Source organism: Protopterus annectens, chromosome 2.part2, assembly GCF_019279795.1.
Source record: "Protopterus annectens isolate FY-2018-M chromosome 2.part2, PAN1.0, whole genome shotgun sequence".
NCBI lineage: Eukaryota > Metazoa > Chordata > Ceratodontiformes > Protopteridae > Protopterus > Protopterus annectens.
The window spans coordinates 851,616,689-851,644,255 of NC_056730.1; the positions used below are offsets into that span (position 1 = coordinate 851,616,689).

Genomic DNA, 27,567 nt, shown 5'->3' on the forward strand with positions numbered 1-27,567 from the left:
CACACCCCTCAAACCTTGCATAACTCTGCCCATCTCCTGCCGACTTTCTGCTCATTTCATGACACCATCATCACATCAGATGAGAATGAATGCCCTCTTTTTCGTGTTCCTGATGACGCCGTTTTTCTGCTGATTTACTATGCTTTTCTGTAAAAACAAAGCACAGTAATTCTGCCAATTTAACAGACTCTGATAGTTTATTTCTTTTTTGAAATAGCATACTAGAGTATGTACAGTATTTTCTGGACTACCAGACAATTGGTTTGACTTCCAGATAGTCTGGAAAAAATGGATAGGTGGCAAAGCTATGCATACATGCATACTTGCTTTTATCTCATTGGCTGAAAAGCCAAGCAGGATGTAAGTAAATCAGGGAAACTTTTTTTTTCTGAATTTGTTTTCCTTATAGCAGCAGTATGCAGGAAAACTTTTACGTTTTATTTTTTAATTAATCTGTTGCAGCCATGTCACACAGCAAGCACAGGGCCCTAGGCAGCTGCCTAGGTTGCCCATCAGCCGCAGTGACAACAGGCAATTAGAAAGCAAAGGAAGGGCTAAGGGAAGACAGTTAAAAGAAAATGAGTTGAAGAAGCCTTGCTCAAAAATCATACAGTGTATGTATACTACAGAAAAACAAAGACGTCTTCCAGTCTTCTCCCCTCCTTTCCCTACTCAGAGTCACTCCATGATTTGCTCAGTTTTCATTTATTTGCATCTTAACAGCTTTATCCAAGCAAACATATTACAGGATGAAAATAAGTAAATAAAATCTACTGCAGAATGCATTGCTGTCACATCAAACAAGAAAACTGCATAGAAATATTCATTTGTTATAAATCTGATATGAAATAATGCAACAACCACATTTATTTAAAAAGTTGACTTTACTACACAAAAAATTTGAGAAAGTTTTTACCAGTATTTATATATGAGCCATTCAAATAACTGCTCATAGAACAAGAAATATAAATACAAAAGGGATATTCCCCATCATAAAACCTTTAGCATACAATTTTAATTAATGCAAGTAACCTTGCTCCCTTTTTAACTTCTGAAACAGCAAGAGAGTGATAAAATCTGACCACTTGATAAAGGAAGCTACTTAGCAGGAAAAAAAAGCAAGGATGGCAATAATTTATACCATTTTCTTTATCAAATTCTGCAAGTGAATTAAAAGAAAACATTTATATTGTTTTACAAATGCAAGCATATTGTATATGACTTTAAAATAGTGAGGCAATGTGGTTATCAATTTTAATACATTTTATTTTTTTGAAAATTATTTTAAAAAGCTCAAAAATTATTAAATAGTTTGGTAGCAAATTTAAAATGTTTTGCAAAATAAGACTAGAGGAAAAGTAATCTCCAGAATGACAAAGTACCACCTAGAATATCAAACAAGCAGCAAGAGAAAAAGGAATGTTTTATACAAAATAAAGCAGCCATGGGCTGGCATTTTGAATGGTGGCATCCGGCAAACACTGAGCTAAAACACTTACTGAAATCTCTGCTGGATTACTGGGTATCTGCTCAAAATGTCCCTGATCATCAGTAGCTGGAGCTGACTTAGCTGCAATACTTTTACTGGACCTATGAACATGTGAGACAATATCTGCAGTGCCAATTTCATAAATGCAGGCTCCAGGACTGCAGCAAGCTAGACAATAAAATGGTGCTCTAAGCTGCTTCCAGTGCTGTGACTGAATGATGTTCCTGTTCACAGTGCCATAAGCCTGGGTGTGCCACAATTGCAGCTCACCTGAGACTATGGGGCAACTGCAGTGTTTTGAAAAGCTTACCTCTTATGGCTCTGCAGCATTTAATTTTGCACATTTTGGTACACTCATAAAAACTGAAGGGGAATGGAAGCCTGTATTAAGGAATGTTCAAGGAGTATAAGGCAGATCCTAGTCAGCAAATTCACAAGTTTCATGCTTATAATAAAGTGCAGTACATTACATTCTTTTTAAAGTAGCTTTCATCTGATTGACCTACGATTCCTTCTACTCATCATTTCAATGTAAATGCTATCCTTCAAGTGGCTAATAACATGAAGCGATGAAATACAGAATGGTCTGGATTTGTTTTTTGTGGGTTTAATAAAGAGGTCAAAATTCAGAAGTGATAATACATACAACATATGCTTGTGCCACCATTTTTAATTACTTTTTTTTCTTAGAATGGGCTTAGATCAATCAGAAAACTTGCACTGACTGCTGAAAAATGAATATTTAACAGTCGTTTATTGGCAAATCTGTCTGGGAAATGGTCAATTCCAACTTTAAAGAGCAGAGTAATCCAATATTTCACTTTAGTAGGCAGGAAACCTTTCAAATTTAGAAATAATCAAAGAGATTTGGTTACATTTTTGACTTCACAGGCCATTTTATTATTTACTATTCATGATGTGATTTAGTAGGATAACACAAAGGGGTTCTCAAAGGTGTGTCTAAAGTTGTTAACTGACTGAATAAGAAACCAATCAAAAAACTCCAAGATGTTCAGTATGTACATAAGATGCACAGATCCTTATGTGACTTAAGATGGCCAGCCACCTTTGCTCTATGAAAATCCAAAATTCAGCATTACTGATCTCTTCTTTATGATGGTGTTAATCATGCAGCTTGACAGAAGAGGTTTCAGAAACACTGAGGTAATGACTGGAGTCTTCCTGCAATTGCTGAACTGAAATACAACTAATGATGTGCCAGGTTATAAAGAAAATATGTCACCACTATACTTAAAAAAAGAAACATTTTTCATTAGCAAATCTAATTTTGTGCACAAAAATATTGCCAGAATGCACTTTCTGGTAATAAACACTAGTGGAAATTTCATTGTGTTGGACAATTACATAATTTTGTACAAATATAAAGCAAACACAGTTTAAATTTGCACGATATGATGCAGTTCAAGAAACTACAACAGTCATTAACTCAGCTCCACTGCTCCAGAGGTAGAGGAATATGTTAACCATAATTTCAAACATGTAAGCTGAATTCATCACCATCTCTTCTACAAAGGCACTCACAACCATTTTTCACTGGTAGTGCAGCATTATATGCTAAGTATGTAGTTTATTTCAATTGGCTTATGTAACACTTTTAAACTGAATAAAAATATTCAGAAGATAAATGGAGTAGGCTAGATACCCCATTTTGTTTCACACAAAATGTTGTGTTCTATAATATGTGCACATGCATTTTAATAACCACATTAGAAAAGAAAACCACACATAAAAAGTGGAATGTGGCTGCTGAGATGGGCTGCAGCCAGTACTTCAATAACTTTACAGCCACTCATCATTGAAACATACTGCTTATATTCACATTTAAGACATAATTTAAAATGTTAAAAATGAATAGCTTTGCCATGTAGAAATATAAAAAAATAAATGCACATAAACCTAACATAGTCCATATTCGGTGAAATTCTGCAGTCAAAGCTGTTTCTTACTGGTTGTGCCTTGCATACATTTTCCAGATTGCTCACCTTGACACAACTGAACTGATTAAATTAAAAGATGTTCCTCCATTGCAGTCTGTCACATGCCTATCCTGACTAATGACATCTAAGTTGACTTTAAAAACAGGAGATGCTTTCAACAGAAAGTCTGCCGCATCCCTGCGACCTAGTTCCCTCAAACGGACTATTAAAACTCCAACATTACTTTCTGGGGACTTGATCCATTCCAATAACAGAGCATTAGTTGGACTTGGGAATTGTTTGGTGTCATTATGAGTTCCATTGTTTGTGTTGTGCTTTGCAACAAAATCAGTGAGACCCAAATTCATAGCCAAAAGGCACCAATCTTTCCCCATGGGTTCTTGAGGGTCACGAAGGTGACTAAGTTTCCTTCTTGCAAGCAGACGCAGTTCTGATGCATGAATATCCATGCCTAGGCTTCCTTGTGAATACACATCTAGAGAACCAAAACAGAGAATGCTGCTGAAGCTCTCCTTGTACCCTGCTATTATGTTGGTCAGAGCAGCTTTCTTTTGTGCTTGTGCCCTGAAGAAGTCCCTAGGATGGTAGATCATTCCTGGCTCATGGTGTTCTCGGAACTGCTGAGGACTTAGGTAATGTTTCAGTCAGAAGGCCAGGCAAGACAGCTGCCATTAAGTTATCAATGACACTGCATACTGAATTAATCAGCACACAACACTTAATCTTTTCAGTTTCCAGTCCTCAATTCTCTGACCATTGTTGACCAGCAACACTAAAGCCTCTGAACCCGTGCTGGTGACTTTTGCACCATTCATCCATAACCTCAAATCTGATTCTCCCTCTGGAGTTTGCTGATGAATCCATCTACATAGGTTAACTTGGACTTTATGAAAAATCCCACAATGAAATGGGGTAAGGTGTTCCACAGGAACAATTCTAACACCTCCATAAATCAACATTTCTTCCTCTTTATCTGTCCAAGATCTATGAAGATTGTCTGCTTTGATTAATGCAGGAATGTCTACCATTGTCCCTGCAATCAGATCTCTGGCATAAATGTCCATTGCATCCAAAACCTGTACCAGTTCTTCTACATCACTGTCTGATACAAGCCGCTGTACATCTTCAATTGTGTAGCGACCTCTGTAGTGGTGTAATGCTTTAAGATTTTCTATGGACAATAGCTTTCCAAGAACACTTGAATATAGCCACCTGGGTTCCAACAGCAAAACATCTTGCACAGTTTCACACTGCAGTATATTTATCTATTTAGAAAAAAATTACATGTTAAATACACATATCAAAATATATATATATGGAAACACCTTCTGAAATGAAACTTCAAGCAAATTTTACTTGCTTGTTTAAGAGTTTGCCTATAATTAAATGATAAATGCAAGCTATTCACCTAAAACTAGTTTTCTTCTACTGTTTAGGTCATATTTACACAGTCACTCACGCATGTGCAGTTTTACACACTTCTTAACTAGGTAGATGGGCTAGTCCAGCTAGGTTTTTTCTGTCACAGCCTAGACCAGAGGTACAAAATATGTTTATAACCAGGCCATAACACTTGAAAAAGACCAGTCAGAAAGTACAGCAGCAACCTAATTTACGGCCCCAAATGTTATATATGTTACACCTCCTTCAGCCCTTCAAGAACATTCGCATACATGCCCTCTCAGCTGTCAAATTTTCACAGAATGTCCAGATTTCTGTTTTATATTTGTGGTCTGTTTCAAATAAAATTTGTGGTTTTCTGGCAAATCATTACAGACTGAATAATGACAGATATTTTGGTTTCAGACTTTGTACCCTTCAGAAAATGTCTGCTAACACAAAACCTGTTATTCTGTCAACTTTCAAAGTTTACAAGTACAACAGCTAAAATTTGTGTCTATTTGTTTGCCTTTGTTCCCCCATTATATTTGGCTTTGTCTAGAATTTTTGTACAAAGAGGTTGAGAGGTATGTTCACACATTATAAGCCATTCAGCTGGGATACAATCAAGTAATTACAAAATTACCATATAGTATGCCAGTCCAGTATAATAACACATTATATTTAACAGCAGTATTCAAGAAAGAAACATGTCTGTACCAGAGGATAACTAAGTGTGGATGCAAAGTGTCTGTTAACAGTAATGTAAGGAAAATGATTTCTACTTTGTTGTAAACTTGGATTCTACTGAAAAGAACAGCAACACTTTGGCTAATACAATGGCTTGGAGAACAGTACCTGTAATCAGGGTTGCCAGACATCTCTATTTGAGCGGGACTGTCCCAGGATCAGCAGCCCGATCCTGAGTCCCATACGAGATACATATTTTTCTCTTTTATTTCTAAATTAGTGAAAAATGGAATAAAATAAATAAATAAATTTAAGCTATTACTGATAACGACATATTCCTCACTAACAAACATTCAGGTTACTGCACCAAATCCATGATCCATACCACACTTCAATTAGTAAAGAATCAGCTTACTTCAGCCAAAAAAAAAAAAAAAAATACGTCTCTCAGTTTCTGGAGAAAATGAAACTATTTCCAATGCACACTACCTCAATACCTTAACATCCACAAAAGCAGTACTATTGTGATATTTAGGCACCAGTCGGGGGAAGAAAAATCAATGCATATTCAGCATCACCTCACTCAATTAAATCACATCATGGTGCGGATTTCAATCATCCCAACTACATTAAATAAAAAAGGTACTAAGAACAGCTACAATTACGGTCAGCGTACCACTGTAAGACGACTTTCAGTATTCGCAGTCATTCCAATCTCAGCACATGCATGTCTTATTTCCTGTTCTTCATCCCAGTTGTATTTTATTTAACTTTGTGTGATCATACAAGCCTTTCCTATTTTCTTCTTTACCTTTTGTCTGCAGCATAAAATGTTACATTCACTTAAAGAATAAAACTGCAGGAGATTTGGTCATTGCATCACCCATTAAGATGTTGCCTGCATTTTATTTTCCCCCAGTGATTAATTGAAAACAGAACTTGCTCACTGACCACTCACCTCGACTGCAGTCAGATACATCCGCCTAGCCATGGTGGCCAATGCAAAACATAACATGAACTAAAGGAACTCGAGCCCTGCTACACCATTGCCGTTACAATCCCAGTGTGTGACTGACTACTCACAATACCCTCGACGGCGTACTGCTGCTCATCAGTCCTAGGAGGCATTCCTAATCCAGGTGTGTTGCTCCTTCTAGTCATAAGCAGTGGTTCCATCCACACAAATAGTTCCTCAGACCGAAAGAGAAGAAGGGATTGGTAAAAAAACCTAACCGAGTGCTGCTTTTTAGAATGCAGGCAGATTATATCTGAGCAGTTAGCAGGGAGGAGAAAGACACATCATGCGACGTTGTTTATGATAGTCTGTACTGATCGATGACATTTCCATTTGAAGCATCAGTAGTCCGTCACATAATTCTTATTGATTAGTGTAAGGGGATAAATGGTCCTATATAAGGAACCAACCAAAGAGGGTCACAAATATGTAAAACTGTTCAGTATTTGCAAGAGGTGAACTTAATTGTGTAACTCGGCTGCAAAATAAACTGCAGACTATTAAGCTTAGTAACTAAGCTTATTAGTTTGTGGTTTATTTTGCGGCTAAGCTTTTTATTTCGCGGCGCCCCTGTGAGGAAGCCACAGCTCCCCAGGGCACCGGGGCACACACTCTGGGAAGAAAAAAAGAGAAAGACAGATGCTGACTACATGGCTCAAGCTGTGGATGTACAAAGCCATCTGGATGAGAATTGTATGCTTGCAATGAAAGCCATCTGGATGAGAATTGTATGCTTGCAATGAAAGCAGTAAGATTAATAAGACTAATAGTGACTGAAAATCATTCCTTAGTAACAACTGATAGAGCAGATAATTATTGTATTAGAAGTTGGAAAATTCTTCAGATCTGGTCAGAAAAGATATCCTTGTAATTGGTGAATCTATTATTATTGGAACTGATACTTACATTTGCAGAGAAGATAATGAACATCAAATAGTGTTACGGTTGCCAGGAGCAAAAATGGAAGATGAGACAAGCCTAGGAACACTTTAATGTAAGGAAGCACGGATTTGTTTTTATTCATGTCAGTACAAATGACCACATCCACAAGGATTCTCTAAATATAAGTAGGGAACTTACAGCCATCTTGGATAGTTGAGCTTGTACTGGTGTTAAGATGTATTTTTCACAAATTACATATAGAAAGGATAGTGAAGTCACTGTGAATGAAAATATTTTTTGGGTAAACACCTACATGGAAAAAAATGTCCAGTTTTAAAAAGTGTAAATGTGTAGATCATCCAAGCCTAGTTTTGAGCATGTGTTCAGACAGGATGGTGTACGTTTGTCAAGATCAGGGGGAGGATTTTTGCAGCAGATATTTTGCAATATTTGACAAACACTAGGCAGGATTTTTGCCAGGTCAAAAATTTAACAGTTTACAGATCGGAACATTTGATATATCTCTGATTGCTGATAATAGGTTCATACTAAGCTATCTGCCCTGGGGCATTTATAAGCCTAGCCCGAGTGTGTTTGGCTTTCGCCACCCTTTGATTTGAGTTTGCTGTGCCCTTTTTAAGGTTAGTTTACTGTGCCTCTGTCTAGTAGTGACACAAAAGTAATCCCTGGGGTAAACCTACGATCTCCCATCCACTCATCAAGATTCCTCTTGAAGAGAGTCAGTGAGGTGCTCTGCCTAACATGGACTGGGATTCTATTCCAGAGCTAAGGGAGCCTCTGGGTTATGAATCTGTCCCTCCAGCGTGTTCTATTTATTTCTGTGCTGAGGTTCAAGTCCCTCGAGTGTGTGGTTCTAAGGGATTTAGATTTTCTGAGGTGGAGCATTCTGGGTTGGACATAGCTTTGTATGTCAGGCATAGATCGCCTCAAAGTAGGCGGTATGCAACTGAGTAGAGCTGGCGTTTTTTTAACCGGGCAGTATATGGGATCTGTCTGAGTCCCTTGATCCTCTTTGTGAGGTACTTTTGGGGTTTTTCTAGTTGCTGCAGGTGTCGGGTAAGGTACATCCCAAAAGGGGCATTGTATTCTATGATGGGCCTGATGAGGGATGAATAAAGGGGCACTATTACCTTCCTTGATCTAGATGTGAATCCTTTCGTGATAAGATGGGCTATGTAGAAGGCCTTTCTAACCACTTTGGCAATGTAGTTGTCAAAGGAGAGATTGCTATCAACTTGGGTCCCAAGGTCCCTAATTACTTCTTCCGTACATAGTGGGTTACCACCTATGTGGTAATTTGTTCATAGGTTGGTACTAGGCTATCAGGCCTAACAAGCCTAGCTATAACAATTCCCTGGCCATTTCTTCCCACATTAATTACTTTCCTGGACCCCTGTCTAGCAGGGCGACTGACGTGATCCCTGAGGTGAATTTCCTTTCTCCCATCCAATCATCAAGGTTCCTCTTGAAGAGGTCCAAAGAGGCACTCTGCTTGACATGTATGGGCAATCTATTCCAGAGTCTGGGGAGTCTCTGGGACAGGAACCTATCCCTCCAGCATGTTTTGTTTATTGTGATGACAAGGTTTAGATCCCTGGAGCATGTAGCTCTGAGGGATTGGGATTTCTTTAAGTGTAGCATGTCCAACAGCTCTGGGTTTGACATGGCCTTGTATGTTAAGCAGAGATCGCCTCTGAGTAGACGATATGCGACAGAGTATAGCTGGAGTTTTTTAAGGCGGTCAGCGTAAGGCATCTGCTTTAGGCCTGTGATTCTTTTAGTGAGGTATTTCTGAGGCCTTTCCAGTTGTTGCAGATGTCTTGAGGTACATACCAAATGGGGCGTTATATTCTATAATGGGTCTAATGAGGGATAAGTACAGTGGGACAATGACCTCCTTTTTTCTGGATGAAAAGCCCTTTGTGATGAGGTGTGCCACATAGAAGGATTTCCTGACTGTTGTGGCAATGTGATTATCGAAGGTGAGACCACTGTCCACCTGTGTCCCTAAGTCTCTTATCACACTTTCTGTGTTTAGTGTACTGCCACCTATATGGTAATTCGTGGATACATGTTTTTTCCCATGGAGGATAACAATACATTTCTTGGCATTGAGCTTGAGCCCATGGCTCTGGCACCAAGCACCTGTTTCTGTAAGGCCCTTTGTAGAGTATCCACATCATTTGGGGATTCAATAATGGCTCCCAGTTTGCAGTCATATGCAAACTTTGTTAGCCAGAGTCCCTTAGTGTTGACCTGTACTTCAGAGAAGTAGATGCCAAACAAGGGCGGCCCCAGGACTGAACGCTGAGGTACTCCACTTGTCACTTGTCTGGAGCTGGATTTGGAGTTGGCTACTTTTACAGTGTGGGTTCTATCAGTAAACCATTTAGCAACCCATTGGGTGACATAGGGATTAATGCCCAACTTAGTAACTTTATCTATGATTCCAGAGTGGGGGATGGTGTCAAAGACCTTGGCAAGGTCTAGATAGGCTGTGTGGACCACCTTACCCTTGTCCATGGCTCTGGAGACTGATTCAAAGAAGTCAATCAGGTTCAGGAGACAAGATCAGCCCTTCACAAACCCAAACTGGGTGGGGTCCAGTGTTTGAAGGTTGCCAATGTCTTTATTTATAAGTTCCATGATAATACGCTCCATGGCCTTGCAGATAAGGCTTGTCAGACTGATGGGACGGTAGTTTCCGGGATCCAAGGTGGATCCCCCCTTGTGGATTGGGATAACTGTAGCTCTGCGCCACTCAGTGGGCACGAAACCTGAGGTGAGGCTATGATTAAACATGACACTTAGGAGAGGTGCCAGTTCATATTGTAGTTCATGTAGTACACAGCCCGGGATGTCATCTGGTCCCATGGATGCTGTATTCTTGGCTTTAGAGAGTGCGTTTTGTACCTGTGTGGCCGTTATTACTAGAATTTGGCAATCTTCCGGTATTGAGATGGGCCATTTAGGGGGTGAGAGGGGAGTGAAGTTGGCACTGAATCGACCTGCCAGGATATTGGCAATATCCTTCGGATCAGTATATTTAATGCCATTCTGTTTTAGCTCAGAGCAGATCTGAGCATTGCCACTAAGATTCTTGACATAGTTATAGAATGCTTTGTGGTTGTCTTTGGAATCTTTGGCAATTTTATTTTCGTAACTAGCTTTGGAGGATTTTATGAGGCATTTCAGTTTCTTACTGAGGCTAGTAAGGGAGTTTTTTGCATCCTGGGATTTTCCTCTTTTCTGCAAAAGTTTCTTCCTTTTGTTGTAAAGTTTGTTTATGGCAGGGGACCACCAGATTGGCTTCCTTTTTTTGGATGAGAGCATTTTGGTTCTATTTGGGATGGCACGATTCATGCATGAGTGGATGTGCTCGTACAGTGCCTTAGTGTAGGATTCAGCAGTTGAACTTTCAGTTCCCATCTGCATGGGTGTCATGAAGTTTGTCACTTCTGACTTGAGTAGCATGAAGTTGGCTTTGGACAAGTTTTTTATGGTGGTTTCTTTACTGGGGGTGGGGGTGGGATGTGGATGTTAAGGGTGATTAGCTTATGGTCAGACCTGACTAACGAGGGGGTGACCATAGGTATGGAGCACTGATTTCCCATGTTGGTAATGACCAGGTCTAGGATATTGGAGCCCCTGGTGGGACTATGGATTAGTTGATCCAGGGCGTTGGAATTTATGAATTCTAAGAGCCACTGCGCAAAGGTGTTGGGACATGAGTAGTTTTCCCAGTTAATGGCAGGGTAGTTAAAATCACCCAGTATTAGGGTGTTTGGTTCTATCTTAATATTTTCCAGTATGTTTAGAAAGGTGTAGTGAGAATCTTGGGGTACGGTGGGGGATCTGTAGCAAGCTACAATTTGGATTGCAGTCTTACCTAGTGTTAGTTGCACTTGGAGAATTTCAGACACATTGTGTTGGCCAACTAGCCTGGTGGTGTGAATATCCTTGGTGAATATTGACACTCCTCCACCTTTAGTGTTTTGGTCCTGGTTTGGTGGCCGAAAAGTGTGGTAAGAGTTGTAGCCTGGTATTGCAGGGGTGCTCTCTGGAGCCTTGAACCAGGTCTCAGTTACTGCACAGATATCGATGTTCTCCATTTTTAGGAGTGCCTCGAGAGAGTGCATTTTGAGGTTTAGACTTCTAGCATTGAGTAGCATTACCTTCAGATTTTGCGTGCTTGTACCTGTTACGGTGGTGGTTTTGTCCTTTGAAGTTTGCCTAAAAAAGGCACTATAGGGGTGGCAAGAGCCTTAGCCAGTAACCTGAATCCCAGGGGCGACAGGTGCAGACCATCTCTGGCAAAGCATCGTGGTCGGTCAATCATGTCATCCCAGGCAGACGGATACTGGATCCCCTTTGAATGGCTCCATAAGCTTAGCCAATTGTTGAAGTCAATCATTTTATCCTTATATTGTGGTATCATTCTGGGCGAAGGCAGGATGCTACTCAGGGCTAGGGTCATACCTGCCTGGGCCACATGATCTGAGAGCTCTTCCATGTCTCTTTTCATGTAGTCCAGGGAGGTACGTCTCAAGTCATTCACTCCAACATGGACAATGACAGAATCATATTTGTACTTGTTGTGGAGTGACTTGAGTGCATGCGTTATGTGGCGGATCCTGGCACCCAACAGGCAGCTGACTGTAATTTTCTCCTTATTCAACCTGGTGAGAGGGACATCAGTGTGCAGAACTATACAGTCACCTATGACTAAAGTGTTAGGTACATTGTCTTGCCTTAGGGGCTGTTGCTGGGTGGCACACTGGTGTTGTGAACTATGTGACACATTGGTTGTAATTGGTGTTTGCGTTTCAGCTTTAGAGGTCTTTGTTGCTTGGGCAGGCTACAGTTAAGGGCCTCTGCATATGTGGATTTAGTGTTGCTATATGTGGGTGTTGGTGGTGCGGGTTTAGAAGGGCTATGTGTTGCTTGAGGTGTAGTGTGGGTGTTAACCTTCTCCTCTTGACTGTTTAGCACAATCTTGGGTGGAGAGAGCTTTGCTTCCATTTTGGCTATGTAAGTGCATCTCCCACAGGTTGTAGTGTTGGGTGGTAGGAGGAGAGGGTTGTCTGTGTACATGAGGCAATTGCTGCATTGCCCCAGTATGCCCAGATTCACCAGGTGGACAGGAGAAATCACCGGAAGCTGACCCTTGGACATGCCTGGTTTGGGGCTTTTTTTTTTCTTTGTAAAGTATAGGAGCTGTTTCCTTAGCAAGGTACTTTGCAATTATAGGCTGTTTAGTGCCTACTATTAATTTCTCCTTGTTAACGAGGAGAGTTCAGTGTTTGTATGAGTTTAAGGCTTCCTAGTGCTTTCCAGCAGGTATTAGAGAAAGTGCTAGTCACAGGGATGCTTAAAGGTAAGATTGAAAAGAATGCACTCTGCAGTGTGCACTAGAGAAGTTAGATGTGAAAGTAGGTAACTTGAGTTTTACCTGTTTAAAAAGTTAAGGTTTAGTGGAGAGTTACTATTTTTAAAACAGCAAGATGGATTGAAAGGGTGGTCACTTTTGTATTTTGGTACTATGAAATACTGTAGGATGGCCAATAAATTTAAATAATTGAAGGGTGGGATTTCAAAATGATGATTTTGTGATTACTCACATAAGCCAGTGAAAGTAGAGAGAAATGAGATATATGGTCAGATTAACATAAGAGGTGGGCAACTAGAAAGACAGTGGTATTTAACAAGACAACTTAAATGGGTGGGAAAAAATTCTGCCTGACTCAGAACAGAGAGAGCTGTGGTCTCTTTTGAAGTTTTAATATGCTGTTAAAACAGAATGCAAGCAAAACACAAGGTAAAGAAAACAAACTACAGTATTCAAAATATAGAAAGGCAATACAGTAATACAAAAAATAAAAGCAAACTAACCTTTCCTTCACAGCAAAGTGTAGTAGAGTCTGGATGAGCCTTTCTGGTAAAGCGGGCACTTTGTTTTTGCCAAAGGGTATGACTATACACTTTTTGGCATTTAGCTTTAGGCCATGGCTCTGGCACCAGTTATCCATCTCTGTGAGACCTTTTTGGAGGATGTTCGTGTCAGCTGGAGAGTCAATTATGGCACCCAGTTTGCAGTCATCTGCGAACTTGGTCAGCCATAGTCCTCCCGTGTTGGCCTGTACCTCAGAAATGTATATGCCGAACAAGAGAGGTCCCAGGACGGAGCCTTGTGGGACACCACTTGTAACCGGTTTCAAGTCTGACATAGCTCCGGCAATTCTGACTCTGTGGGTTCTGTGTTTGAGCCAGTTAGCAACCCATCTTGTGACATAGGGGTTTATATTTAAGCTGGATAGCTTATCTATGATGCTTGAGTGGGGTATTGTGTCAAATGCCTCTGCGAGGTCCAGATAGGCTGTGTGGACTACCTTCCCTTCATCTATGGCCTTGGTGACTGTTTTGAAAAAGTCGACCAGATTCAAGAGGCAGGATCTGCCCTTGACAAAGCCGAACTGGGTAGGATCTAGTGTCTGTAGGTCCCCAATGTCTTTGTTTATGAGTTCCATGATGATCCTCTCCATTGCCTTACTGATAAGGCTAGTCAGGCTTATGGGGCAATAGTTATCAGGGTCCATTGAGGCACCACCTTTGTGGAGTGGGACCACTGTTGCTGTACGCCATTCTTTGGGTACATATCCTGTAGTGAGGCTGAGATTGTACAGCAGTTTTACTTGAGGGTTTAGTTCTTCTTGGAGTCCATGTAGGACGCAACCCAGGACACCGTCTGGTCCCATTGAGCAGTATTTTTTGCTTTGGAGAGGGCGGCTTTCACCTGAGCATCTGAGATGTTAGGGAGGCTGCACTCTGCTGGGATAGATATTTGCTCTTTTGGGGGGAAGGGAGGGAAGTTTGCACTGAACCTGTCTGCCAGGATGTTGGCAATGTCTGTGGGTTCAGTGTATTTTTTGTCATTTAGAATCAACTCTGAGCATATCTGAGAGTTGCATCCCAGGTTCCTAACATAGCTAAAGAAAGCCTTGTGATTGTCTTTAGTGTCCTGTGCAATTCTTCTCTCGAAGCTGGCTTTGGAGGATTTTATGAGGGATCGTAATTTTTTGCTAGTACTGATCAGAGATGCCTTCCCTTTTAGGGTTTTGCTCTATCATGTAGTAGCTTCCTCCTTCTGTTGTACAACTTATTTATGGCTGGGGTCCACCAGACTGGAAGCCTGCCTTTGGACGATTGGGTCTTGGTTTTGTTTGGGATAGCATGATCCATGCATTCCTGGAAGTGTCCATAGAATGCGTTTACATAGGATTCTGTGGTTTGGGCCATAGTTTCCACTGGCCCGGGGGCCTTGAAGGATTCCACCTCGGTTTTGAGAAGTGTGAAGTCCGCTTTTGAGAAGTTTTTCACTGTGTTTTTTTCTGGGCTGGGGGTGGGGTCAGGTTGTGGATATCCAGTGAAATTAATTTATGGTCTGACCTTACCAGTGAGGTGTATACTTCTGGTGTGGAGCATAAGGTCCCCATGTTGGTAATGATCAGGTCTAGTATGTTGTCCCCTCTTGTGGGAGTGGTGACTAGTTGTTCCATAGCATTTGAGTTTATAATTTCCAGGAATCTTTGGGCTAAGGTGCTGGGGCTTGAGTAGTGCTTCCAGTCAATGTTTGGGTAGTTGAAGTCGCCCAATATACGGATCGCCCAGGATCTTGGCATATAATGTCAGGGGGATAATTTTACATAAGAATAAAATAACTAATTAAGCTAAGAGCCAAAAAATATATGAAATGGAGGAGAGGTCAAATTACAACTTTGAAAACTGAAATAAACAAGCTGGACAAACAAATTAAGCATAGTGTAATACAAGATCAAGAACATCTTGAAGAAAATAAAGATATTGAGCATAACAGGAAAGCTTTTTATAGATGTATAACGTGGAAGGAGTAAAGACATACAAATTGATAAAAGTGCATTTAGATTCTAAAATTTATTGTCAGATACAACTGGTTATATATATATTTATCTGCATTCTCAAAATATTGTACTTTTGCCTTGTATATATTCATATTGTATATTTCTCAATGTTTTTGTACTAAGGATCTTGCATCTTGAATTGTTATTTGTCTTTTTCTTTTTTTTTTTTTTAATTACTTTCCTGGAGCTTTTCTCCTCAGGTCAGCAATGAAAAAGGACTCTCTGGTCCCAGTTGGACTAACCCAGGTAACAAATGTAAAAATAAACATATAACTAAATTTACAAAATCATATGAAAAAAAGTTTGGCTCCACAAAGAGGGTAATACGTTGTCCTAGTGACAGCCAGATAACCTCAGATAGTGGAATCAAATTTGATTACACTGAAAAAGTACTTCAAAACCAGATCTAAACAAAGCACAAGGAGGAGATGTAATTACTAATAATGACCTGAGAACATTTCAGCAAGAATTTACAGTACGATTATATCCATATTACTTACTAGGTTATATATAATATGGGAAGATTCCTTATGATTGGAGACATGCTTATTAAACTTGTCTTTAAGGGAACGGGGAGTAGGACACACCCAGTGTCATAGAGACCCGTAAGTCTACTTTCATGTTGTGGAAAAATAATGCAGAAGATAATATTGGATAAGTTAAAGTCGGAATTGGACAGGTTGGGACGTGAAACTGTACATCAGCATGCATAGGTTGAAAATAGATCTATTACCACCTATAACATGATGTTCTATAACAATATAACAGCTATGAATGAAAAATTGTGCTGTGATATAATGCATATAGATTTAATTTCAGCATTTGACAGGGTCATACACAAAACACTGATCAATAAATTAGTACAACTAGGTATCAATGTACTCCTAATAAGATGGATAGCTGCATAGCTTACAAATAGGGCATGACAAGTATCATACAGCAATTAGACAAGTGAAATTCTTTGTTACGTCAGGGTATCACACAGAGCTCTGTCCTAGGCCCTTACTTGTTTAGACTGTATCTTTCAGACCTTTTTCATCTGAGGTGTTCTAATGTCTATATGTAGATGACCTGAAATTAGGTAAACTGATTATATGTGTTACAGATAAGGCATGTCTGCAAAAGAACTTGACTAAATTGACCATTTGGGCAGAATAGAATAATATGCTGATAAATACATCAAAAACTAAGCATATGAGATTTGGGAGGCATAAACTGAAAGATGAATATTTATTACAGCACACAGCGATTGAAACTGTAGATTCATTTAAGGACTTGGGCATATGGACACAAACTACATAGATACAGTGCCCAAGAAAAAACACTAACAGGAAAAAAGATGTTAGGCACTGAGGAAGGAGTTGACCAATGTGTTAAATCATACTGAAATTTCCTAGACTTTATCACAAACACTTTAACAAGATCACCGCAGTTTCTAAAACATACTATAATAAATTTTAAACAATTTTAAAGCATAAGCTTATAATACTTCAAATATGAATTAATTGTTTACATTTTAGGATGTCATGGTATTATAGGAGTCCATTATTCCTTTTTGTTGTTTTTAGCCTTTTCCGACTTTAGATGGTGTCATTGTTCATATTTGAAGCATTGTAAGTTTACATTTTAAAATTGTTATTAAAGTTTTTATAGCATATTTTAGATAAAATTACTATATTAAGTATATATTTTGTAGGTTTTATAATTAAATGGATCGGTGTAACTTGGCCCCTACAATGATTATACTATATTAAATAGTACATTAAGTGTTTTTATGCACACAGCAAGCAGCATTTATATAAGTTGAAAGCATATTGTACTTTTTTATAGATTTTTTTAGCATCTTGTACTGAACATTTAGTATATTTATTCCGTTTTTTTATTATAATTATATACTTCTATTTTTAAATGTGTTTTAGACAGAAAGTTTTGTTTGAATAATAAGGTTTTACTTAAAATTTACTCTACATGTACTTTTTGTGTGATGTTCCTTTAAGGTAATGATAGGGGTTAACTGTTCCTAATTAATTAATTGATTGGGGCTATTTGTGGTATATAGGTCTGTAATGCAAGTAGCTGATTTTTTTTCTGATGAAGTCCTGTGTACAGAACAAAAACGCGATGATTAAGTTAATGCTTTTAAGTGCTGTGTCTTGGTTTCAATAAATATGCGTGTCTACATTTTTGGGGGCAATCCAGTGAATGATTTTTATGCTTGATACCTCTGCAGTGCTCCATTGCAATTTTATATTGATCACTAGCACATGTTCTACCCATGTGTAACAAAGTTTACATAGAAGACTATTTAGGAGAGCATAATACATGTTAATCACAAAATAATACATGGTAAAACAATATGAACAATCGCTGTGGAAGTAAAAGTCATCTGAATAATTCCACCTTAAAGATAAATATTACTGTGAGTGGCAAGCAACTTTACATTTCAGTGCATCTACAAATGAGTGCCTGGCAGTTTTGAAAAATAAATGGTCTATGATGTATCAAAACCATGCTGTGCTGGTGATATTATCATATTTTTTAATTAGGTCAGTTATATATTAGATGATGGTTGACAAATTACAGCAGGTTTACAAATACTACCACTGCAAAACTGGCTAAGATGGTCCTAGGCCAGAAAGACTCCCAAAATACCATGAAGAAAAATCAAGTAAAGACTTATTTTATTTGTAGTGCAAAAGGAATGAGCACACTCATCCTGTTTAACAGGACTTCATCGGATTCAACAATAAAATAGCTTTTCAAGTGCTTATATAGATGTCAAAATAAGGTAAAAGGAAGTGATGTAGTAATTATGAACTCTAACTACTTAAAGAAATAGATACATCACAACATAAGTAACTTGTACCAAAGTAATATAATAAAAAAATCATTTTTCAATAGAAGAAAAACATACATTAACAACTGCATGTTAAAATACACATTAAAATACATGTAAAAGCTGTGTTTGAAAAGGTGTGTAGTAAAAAATATGTATTACGAAGTGCTATATGAAATGTTTTCTTATGTTATATCACTCAGGGTCTAAGTTCTAAAATAGGTTTGAGGGGGATGGAATAGTTAATACCTGGGGGATTACTGGCATTAAACTTCAACTGCCAGACCACTTCTTTCTCTTCTAAAAAGAGCTTAGTGTTACCACCCATAGGATTAACAAATACTTTTTCTTGAATAGCAAATTTAAAGGTGTGACAAGTTTTATTATTCATTGAGTGCCTGTATAGGGCACCATTTGTATTCTTCTTCCTAATGTACATATGCTCGTAGATGCTATTCTTTAAAGGTCTTTCAGTTTTTCCAACATAAAATGCTAGGCATGTGGGACACAAAGCTAAATATACAACAGTATGTGTATTACAGTTCCCTTTCTGAAACTTAATTTTAGTCCTATTTGTGTTGGCAAACTGTACATCCAAATTCTCACAAATAAACCCACACTGGTTACATGAACCACATTTTCTTGTACCTTGGGGGCCTCTCTTTCAACTGAGTGGTTTAAAATTCTCAAAACTACTCTTGAGATTAACTCCTGTCTTATACACAAAAGTCAGTGACATTCCTAATAAATTGTAAATGTTCCTATCACCCCAACGACATTCTGATTTTTTGACACCACTTCTTAAATCACTGACAGGTAAGGACTGAACTTGAGCACCATAGCTCCAGAAAGCACACTTTCATTCAAATGTTCACCCTCAAATGTCAGTCCAACCCCCAACAGTGGTTTGTACTGTAACCCCCACTGTGATAAGACATAGCAAACAATGTCATCCACTAAATGGGCTGGATATCCTCTTTCTAGAAACACATTCCCAACAACTTTTAATTAATTGACAACATCAGTATATTCAGATGTCATTCTGGCCACCCTAATACCCTGTCCATTAAGTATGCTCTTTTTCTGTGATAGAGGGTGGCAACTGTTGTACTCTAAGTACGAGTTGCTAAAAGTGGGTTTGCGGTAGATGTTAGATTTAAACCCATTCTCTGTGTGGGATATGTAAGTGTCTAAGTAGGATATACCTTTCTCACTATATGAGTGGGTGAACTTAAAGTAAGGGCAAACACTATTCAAATATGCTACAAACTTTTCAACCTCCTTTTTATCTCCCTTCCATAGAACAAACAGGTCGTCCAAAAACTGGACATAAAGTTTCAGTTTACTTGAAAAAGGACTGTTGAATACATGTCTGTGTTCCCACTCAGTCAAAACAAGATTAGGAAATATGGGGGGGCACAAGATGCCCCCATAGCAACACCTCTGATTTGCTTGAAGTGCTCCCCCTCAAAATAGATGAAATTGTTATCTAGGATGGTAGTTATAAATTCCAACAACATTTGCAACTTATCACTGTCCATTGTAGAATATATGACCATAAATTCATGGAAAAGTTCCAATCCTACATCCTTAGGTATGGAATTGAACAAGTCAACAACATCACTGGTTAAAAATAATAAATCCTTCTCCTAAAGTTCACTTTTAATTCTACCTAAAAAAGCCCAGGAGTCTTTTCAAAGATAATGAATGTTGTAGGAATGCTTAAGCCAATTATCTATAATGACTCCAAAGGGAGATCTTTTAGACTTACTCCCTGCAACTACTGGTTGGAAAGGGGGTTATGTAGGGGTAGGGGGCTCATAACTTTAAGGAAATTGTATGTATCCATAGCAATCCTCTGATCTAGCAAGTATTCTTCCAACTCCAAATCTACATGTCTGTAGGCTATATGCATCTCATTTAGGGTTGGGAGGGTGGCCTAGTGGTGTTACAAACACAAGGTGCAGGGTTTGAGTCTCTCAGGGCATAACTGGATAGGTTTAAACGTCTCGCAACGGCAGTTAGCTTAGTACTAATCTATGAATCTATGAACCTATGACATAGGCTTATATACTTCCAATTATTTAAAATGTAAGTAATCTATTTGGTTGTACAGCAGAATACCCCCTCCCTTGTCGGGTTTCATAACTCTTATATCTGTGTCTTGACTTAATTTCTGAAAAATCTCCCTTTTCAGATGCACTCAAATTGTATACCTTTCTCTTTTTCCCTTTTACAGCTTCATAAGCCTTCTATATGCCCTCTGTGACTATCTTATCAAAGGTTTGTAAAGAAAGGTGTAAAGGAGAGTTGTAGGTGCTCTTTTTCTTAATAGTAGATGCCTGAATCTCCTGGAGCTTATCTTTAAATTGAATAGCCAGGTTTTGTTTTCTAATAAAAAGTTTCATCTCAATCAATGTGTCTACGAAATCAAAATGTGTAGTAGGTATACATTTCAGCCCTTTAGATAACAGGGAGAAATAATCCTTTGTCATTTCACACCCAGTGTAGTTGAAAATGCTAAAAGTTTTGTAACTATAAACTACTTCATTTATGAATAAAATCTCACATTTTTCTTGGGGTAATATGCTCGATGTACTCCCCCTTGATATTGGGACTGCCCTGCTCCCTTACCCGAGTCCCAATAAACTTCTTTGGTCTGGGCATGCCTTTAGTTATTCCCCCCCAAAATTTGCATAATTATACCACTTGCTTTGAGAATTATCACGTCTAAAATCCAAGATGGCTATGGTCATTAATGCTCTATTCCCTGCCACTAGCATTTCCATTTTATATTCTTTCCATATATAGGCGTTCTTTCTACTATACTGGGAAACATCCCTTTCAATTTTCTTCTCTTTTCTCTTAAATAAAGTACCACTGTGTTTATTAAGAATACTAAATTGAACCCGCGGTGGTGGTGCTGCGGTAGCATTGTCGCCTCACAGTAAGACGCTGTCCCGTTCGATTCTCAGCTAGAGCGTCTTCTGCGTGAAGACATACACGAATGGGTGTACCTTCGTTGAAGGTTGTGCATCGGGACCGGATTTCCGCTGTGGCGACCCCTAACTGGGAAAAGCCGAAAGACACAACAACAACAACTAAATTGCTTTTGATAAAACTTTTTCCATTGATCAAAAATTAAGTCCTGGGTGATATCAACATTTAAAAGCTCAACTTCAGATAATAGTCTACATAACCTAGCATCATTGTGCTTAATTAATAAGCGCATGTAGTCAAATCCAAAACTAAAATTGTCAAATAATGAGTTAATGACAGCAAGTTCATATTTACTAGGCATTCAGTCCTGGAGACCATTAAGGAGCCTAGCCCAAATTCTCAACTGCCCCAAAACACAGGCTGATTAAGTGACTTTCTCACTGTTACAAAGTAGGTAAATGAAGGTGGAAAGATTCAAACCCTGCACCTTTGCCATAGGAAGCAGCTCACTAACAAGTCACAGCTTTAGTCCTCTGCTCCCACTGCCAGAGTAACAGTTATTATCTAAATGCAGAAATCCTCTGCAATCTGATCTTGCAGAAAAGATTACATCACAGTAATATGTGCAATGACTACATAATAGATGCTATATATCACTACTCCAAATAATGCAGACAATAATGACCTGACAAATGTCAACCCCTTGGGGGATGTAAAGAGTGTATTAAAATATATTATTAAAATGCAACATGTTTGGACTGTATTACACAATCCAGGTTTATTAATAAATTAATTCCATTTTTAGTGCAATGAATAAAGGAAAACAAAAACAATATATAAATGCTGCAGCAGCTTTTTACTACCAACATACAAAAATCAAAATATTACTACAAAGAACATATATATTTTTTGGGGGAGGGCTTACATGCTTGCAGGACACCTACATCTCATTTTTTACATCCCTATTTCTTCTTTGCCATCAAGAATAACCACCCCCTCTGACATCACTCAATAGAGGTCTGACCTACTTGAATGGCTAATAATCATATATTGTTGCAGGATACATCTCCATGGTCAGATCACAGACAATAGGACCCTATGCTGGGTAGAGAATCAGGCCCCACCAATCATAACAGTATCCCATTACTTGGCTATCCTTCACTAGTTACCATAAACACTGCTTAAGTCTAGCAATGTGCATACTATTTTCTTCCTCACTTGTACAATTATCACAGAGACTTAGATTTCATTTAAAACATTTCAAATTTTACAGAAAAAAACACACCAACAAGCTAAAAATGGGCCAAGGCCACACCCCTCAAACCTTGCATAACTCTGTCCATCTCCTTACATCTCCTGTCCACTTTCCGCTCATTTCATGACACCATCATCACATCAGATGAGAATGAATGCCCTCTTTTTCATGTTCCTGATTACGCAGTTTTTCTGCTGATTTACTATGTTTTTCTGTAAAAAAAAAAGCACAGTAAATCTGCCAATTTAACAGACTCTGATAGTTTGTTTCTTTTTTTGAAACAGCATACTAGAGTATGTACAGTGTTTTCTGGACTACCAGACAATTGGTTTGACTTCCAGATAGTCTGGAAAAAAAAATGGATAGGTGGGAAAGCTATGCATACTTGCTTTTATCTCATTGGCTGAAAAGCCAAGCAGGATGTAAGTAAATCAGGGAAACTTTTTTTTCTGAATTTGTTATCCTTAAAGCAGCAGTATGCAGGAAAACTTTTACGTTTTATTTTTAAATTAATCTGTTGCAGCCATATCACACAGCCAGCACAGGGCCCTAGACAGCTGCCTAGGTTGCCTACTGTTGGATCCAGCCCCGGTGACAACAGGCAATTAGAAAGCAAATGAAGGGCTACAGGAAGACAGTTAAAAGCAAATGAGTTGAAGAAGCCCTGCTCAAAAATCATACAGTGCATGTATACTACAGAAAAGCAAAAACGTCTTCCAGTCTTCTCCCTTCCTTTCCCTACTCAAAGTCCCTCCATGATTTGCCCAGTTTTCATTTATTTGTATCTTAACAGTTTTATCCAAACAAAAATATTACAGGATGAAAATAAGTAAATAAAATCTGCAGACTGCATTGATGGCACATCAAACAAGAAAACTGCATAGAAGTATTCATTTGTTATAAATCTGATATGAAATAATGCAACAACCACATTTATTTAAAAAGTTGACTTTACTACACATAAAATTTGAGAAAGTTTTTACCAGTATTTATATATGAACCATTCAAATAACATGCTCATAGAACAAGAAATATAAATACAAAAGGGATATTCCCCATCATAAAACTTTTAGCATACAATTTTAATTAATGCAAGTAACCTTGCTCCCTTTTTAACTTCTGAAACAGCAAGAGAGTGATAAAATCTGACCACTTGATAAAGGAAGCTACGTAGCAGGAAAAAAAGCAAGGATGGCAATCATTTATACCATTTTGTTTATCAAATTCTGCAAGTGAATTAAAAGAAAACATTTATACTGTTTTACAAATGCAAGCATATTGTATATGACTTTAAAATAGTGAGGCAATGTGGTTCTCAATTTTAATACATTTTATTTTTTTTGAAAATTATTTTAAAAAGCTCAAAAATTATTAAATAGTTTGGTAGCAAATTTAAAATGTTTTGCAAAATAAGACTAGAGGAAAAGACATCTCCATAATGACAAAGTACCACCTAGAATATCAAACAAGCAGCGAGAGAAAAATGAATGTTTTATACAAAATAAAGCAGCCATGGGCTGGCATTTTGAATGGTGGCATCCGGCAAACACTGAGCTAAAACACTTACTGAAATCTCTGCTGGATTACTGGGTATCTGCTCAAAATGTCCCTGATCATCAGTAGCTGGAGCTGACTTAGCTGCAATACTTTTACTGGACCTATGAAAATGTGAGACAATATCTGCAGTGCCAGTTCCATAAATGCAGGCTCCAGGACTGCAGCAAGCTAGACAATAAAATGGTGCTCTAAGCTGCTTCAAGTGCTGTGAGGGAATGATGTTCCTGTTCACAGTGCCATAAGCCAGGGTGTGCCACAATTGCAGCTCACCTGAGACTATGGGGCAACTGCATGTTTTGAAAAGCTTACCTCTTATGGCTCTGCAGCATTTAATTTTGCACATTTCGGTACACTCATAAAAACTGAAGGGGAATGGAAGCCTGTACTAAGGAATGTTCAAGGAGTATAAGGCAGATCCTAGTCAGCAAATTCACAAGTTTCATGCTTATAATAAAGTGCAGTACATTACATTCTTTTTAAAGTAGCTTTCATCTGATTGACCTACGATTCCTTCTACTCATCATTTCAATGTAAATGCTATCCTTCAAGTGGCTAATAACATGAAGCGATCAAATACAGAATGGTCTGGATTTGTTTTTTATGGGTTTAATAAAGAGGTCAAAATTCAGAAGTGATAATACATACAACATATGCTTGTGCCACCGTTTTTTAGTTACTTTTTCTTTTCTTTTTTTCTTAGAATGGGCTTAGATCAATCAGAAAACTTGCACTGACTGCTGAAAAATAAATATTTAACAGTCATTTATTGGCAAATCTGTCTGAGAATTGGTCAATTCCAACTTTAAAGAGCAAAGTAATCCAATACTTCCCTTTAGTAGGCAGGAAACCTTTCAAATCTAGAAATAATCAAAGAGATTCGGTTACATTTTTGACTTCACAGGCCATTTTATTATTTACTATTCATGATGTGATTTAGTAGGATAACACAAAGGGGTTCTCAAAGGTGTGTCTAAAGTTGTTAACTGACTGAATAAGAAACCAAACAAAAAACTCTAAGATGTTCAGTATGTACATAAGATGCACAGATCCTTATTTGACTAAAGATGGCCAGCCACCTTTGCTCTATGAAAATCCAAAATTCAGCATTACCGATCTCTTCTTTATGATGGTGTTAATCATGCAGCTTGACAGAAGAGGTTTCAGATCCACTGAGGTAATGACTGGAGTCTTCTTGCAATTGCTGAACTGAAATACAACTAATGATGTGCCAGGTTATAAAGAAAACATGTCACCACTATACTTAAAAAAGAAACATTTTCATTAGCAAATCTAATTTTGTGTACAAAAATATTGCCAGAATGCACTTTCTGGTAATAAACACTAGTGGAAATTTCATTTTGTTGGACAATTACATAATTTTGTACAAATATAAAGCAAACACGGTTTAAATTTGCACTATATGATGCAGTTCAAGAAATTACAACACTCATTAACTCAGCTCCATTGCTCCAGAGGTAGAGGAATATGTTAACCATAATTTTAAACATGTAAGCTGAATTCAACACCACCTCTTCTGCAAAGGCACTCACAACCATTTTTCACTGGTAGTGCAGCATTATATGCTAAATATGTAGTTTATTTCAATTGGCTTATGTAACACTTTTAAACTGAATAAAAATATTCAGAAGATGAATGGAGTAGGCTAGATACCCCATTTTGTTTCACAAAAAAATGTTATGTTCTATAATATGTGCACATGCATCTTAATAACCACATTAGAAAAGAAAACCACACATAAAAAGTGGAATGTGACTGCTGAGATGGGCTGCAGCCAGTACTTCAATAACTTTACAGCCACTCATCATTGAAACATACTGCTTATATTCACATTTAAGACATAATTTAAAATGTTAAAAACGAACAGCTTTGCCATGTAGAAATATAAAAAAATAAATGCATATAAACCTAACATAGTCTGTCTTCGGTGAAATTCTGCAATCAAAGCGGTTTCTTACTGGTTGTGCCTTGCATACATTTTCCAGATTGCTCACCTTGACACAACTGAACTGATTGAATTAAAAGATGTTCCTCCATTGCAGTCTGTCACATGCCTATCCTGACTAATGACATCTAAGTTGACTTTAAAAACAGGAGATGCTTTCAAAAGAAAGTCTGCCGCATCCCTGCGACCTAGTTCCCTCAAACGGACTATTAAAACTCCAACATTACTTTCTGGGGACTTGATCCATTCCAATAACAGAGCATTAGTTGGACTTGGGAATTGTTTGGTGTCATTATGAGTTCCATTGTTGGTGTTGTGCTTTGCAACAAAATCAGTGAGACCCAAATTCATAGCCAAAAGGCACCAATCTTTCCCCATTGGTTCTTGAGGGTCAAGAAGGCGACTAAGTTTCCTTCTTGCAAGCAGACACAGTTCTGATGCATGAATATCCATGCCTAGGCTTCCTTGTGAATACACATCTAGAGAACCAAAACAGAGAATGCTGCTGAAGCTCTCCTTGTACCCTGCCATTGTGTTGGTCAGAGCAGCTTCCTTTTGTGCTTGTGCCCTGAAGAAGTCCCTAGGATGGTAGATCATTACCGGCTCATGGTGTTCTCGGAGCTGCTGAGGACTTAGGTAATGTTTCACAGTCAGAAGACCAGGCAAGACAGCTGCCATTAAGTTATCAATGACACTGCATATTGAATCAATCAGCACACAACACTTAATCTTTTCAGTTTCCAGTCCTCTTACTTGGACTTCAATTCCCTGACCATTGTTGACCAGCAACACTAAAGCCTCTGAACCCATGCTGGTGACTTTTCCACCATTCATCCATAACCTCAAATCTGATTCTCCCTCTGGAGTTTGCTGATGAATCCATCTACACAGGTTAACTTGGACTTTATGAAAAATCCCGCAAGGAAATGGGGTAAGGTGTTCCACAGGAACAATTCTAACACCTCCATAAATCAACATTTCTTCCTCTTCATCTGTCCAAGATCTATGAAGATTGTCTGCTTTGATTAATGCAGGAATGTCTACCATTGTCCCTGCAATCAGATCTCTGGCACAGATGTCCATTGCATCCAAAACCTGTACCAGTTCTTCTACATCACTGTCTGATACAAGCCGCTGTACATCTTCAATTGTGTAGCGACCTCTGTAGTGGTGTAATGCTTTAGGATTTTCTATGGACAATAGCTTTCCAAGAACACTTGAGCACAGCCACCTGGGTTCCAACAGTAAAACATCTTGCACAGTCTCACTCTGCAGTATATTTATCTGTTTAGAAAAAAAAATGACATGTTAAATACACACATTAAAAAATATATATGGAAACACTTTCTCCTGAAATGAAACTTTAAGCAAATTTTACTTGCCTCTTTAAGAGTTTGTCTATAATTAATTGATAAATGCAAGCTATTCACCTAAAACTAGTTTTCTTCTACTGTTTAGATCATATTTACACAGTCACTCACGAATGTGCATTTTTAATTACACACTTCTTAACTAGGTAGATGGGCTAGTCCAGCTAGGTTTTTTCTGTCAAGGCCTAGACCGGAGATACAAGAAGATATGTTTATAACCAGGCCATAACACTTGAGAAAGACCAGTCAGAAAGTACAGCAGCAACTTCATTTA

At 38.3% G+C, this 27,567-nt stretch overlaps 1 protein-coding gene across 2 annotated transcripts in view; it reads right to left on the reverse strand.

The window, feature by feature from the left end:
- Positions 1–23,335: 23,335 nt before the first annotated feature.
- The window catches only part of DAPK1 (death associated protein kinase 1), a 1,440,273-nt gene continuing 1,436,041 nt past the window's right edge, over positions 23,336–27,567 (reverse strand). For both annotated transcript variants that reach the window (XM_044064186.1, XM_044064185.1), the window contains one exon: positions 23,336–27,207. In XM_044064186.1, coding sequence (XP_043920121.1) covers positions 25,969–27,207 — 1,239 coding nt within the window. In that variant the 3' untranslated portion in view covers positions 23,336–25,968. The remainder of the gene's footprint in view (positions 27,208–27,567) is intronic.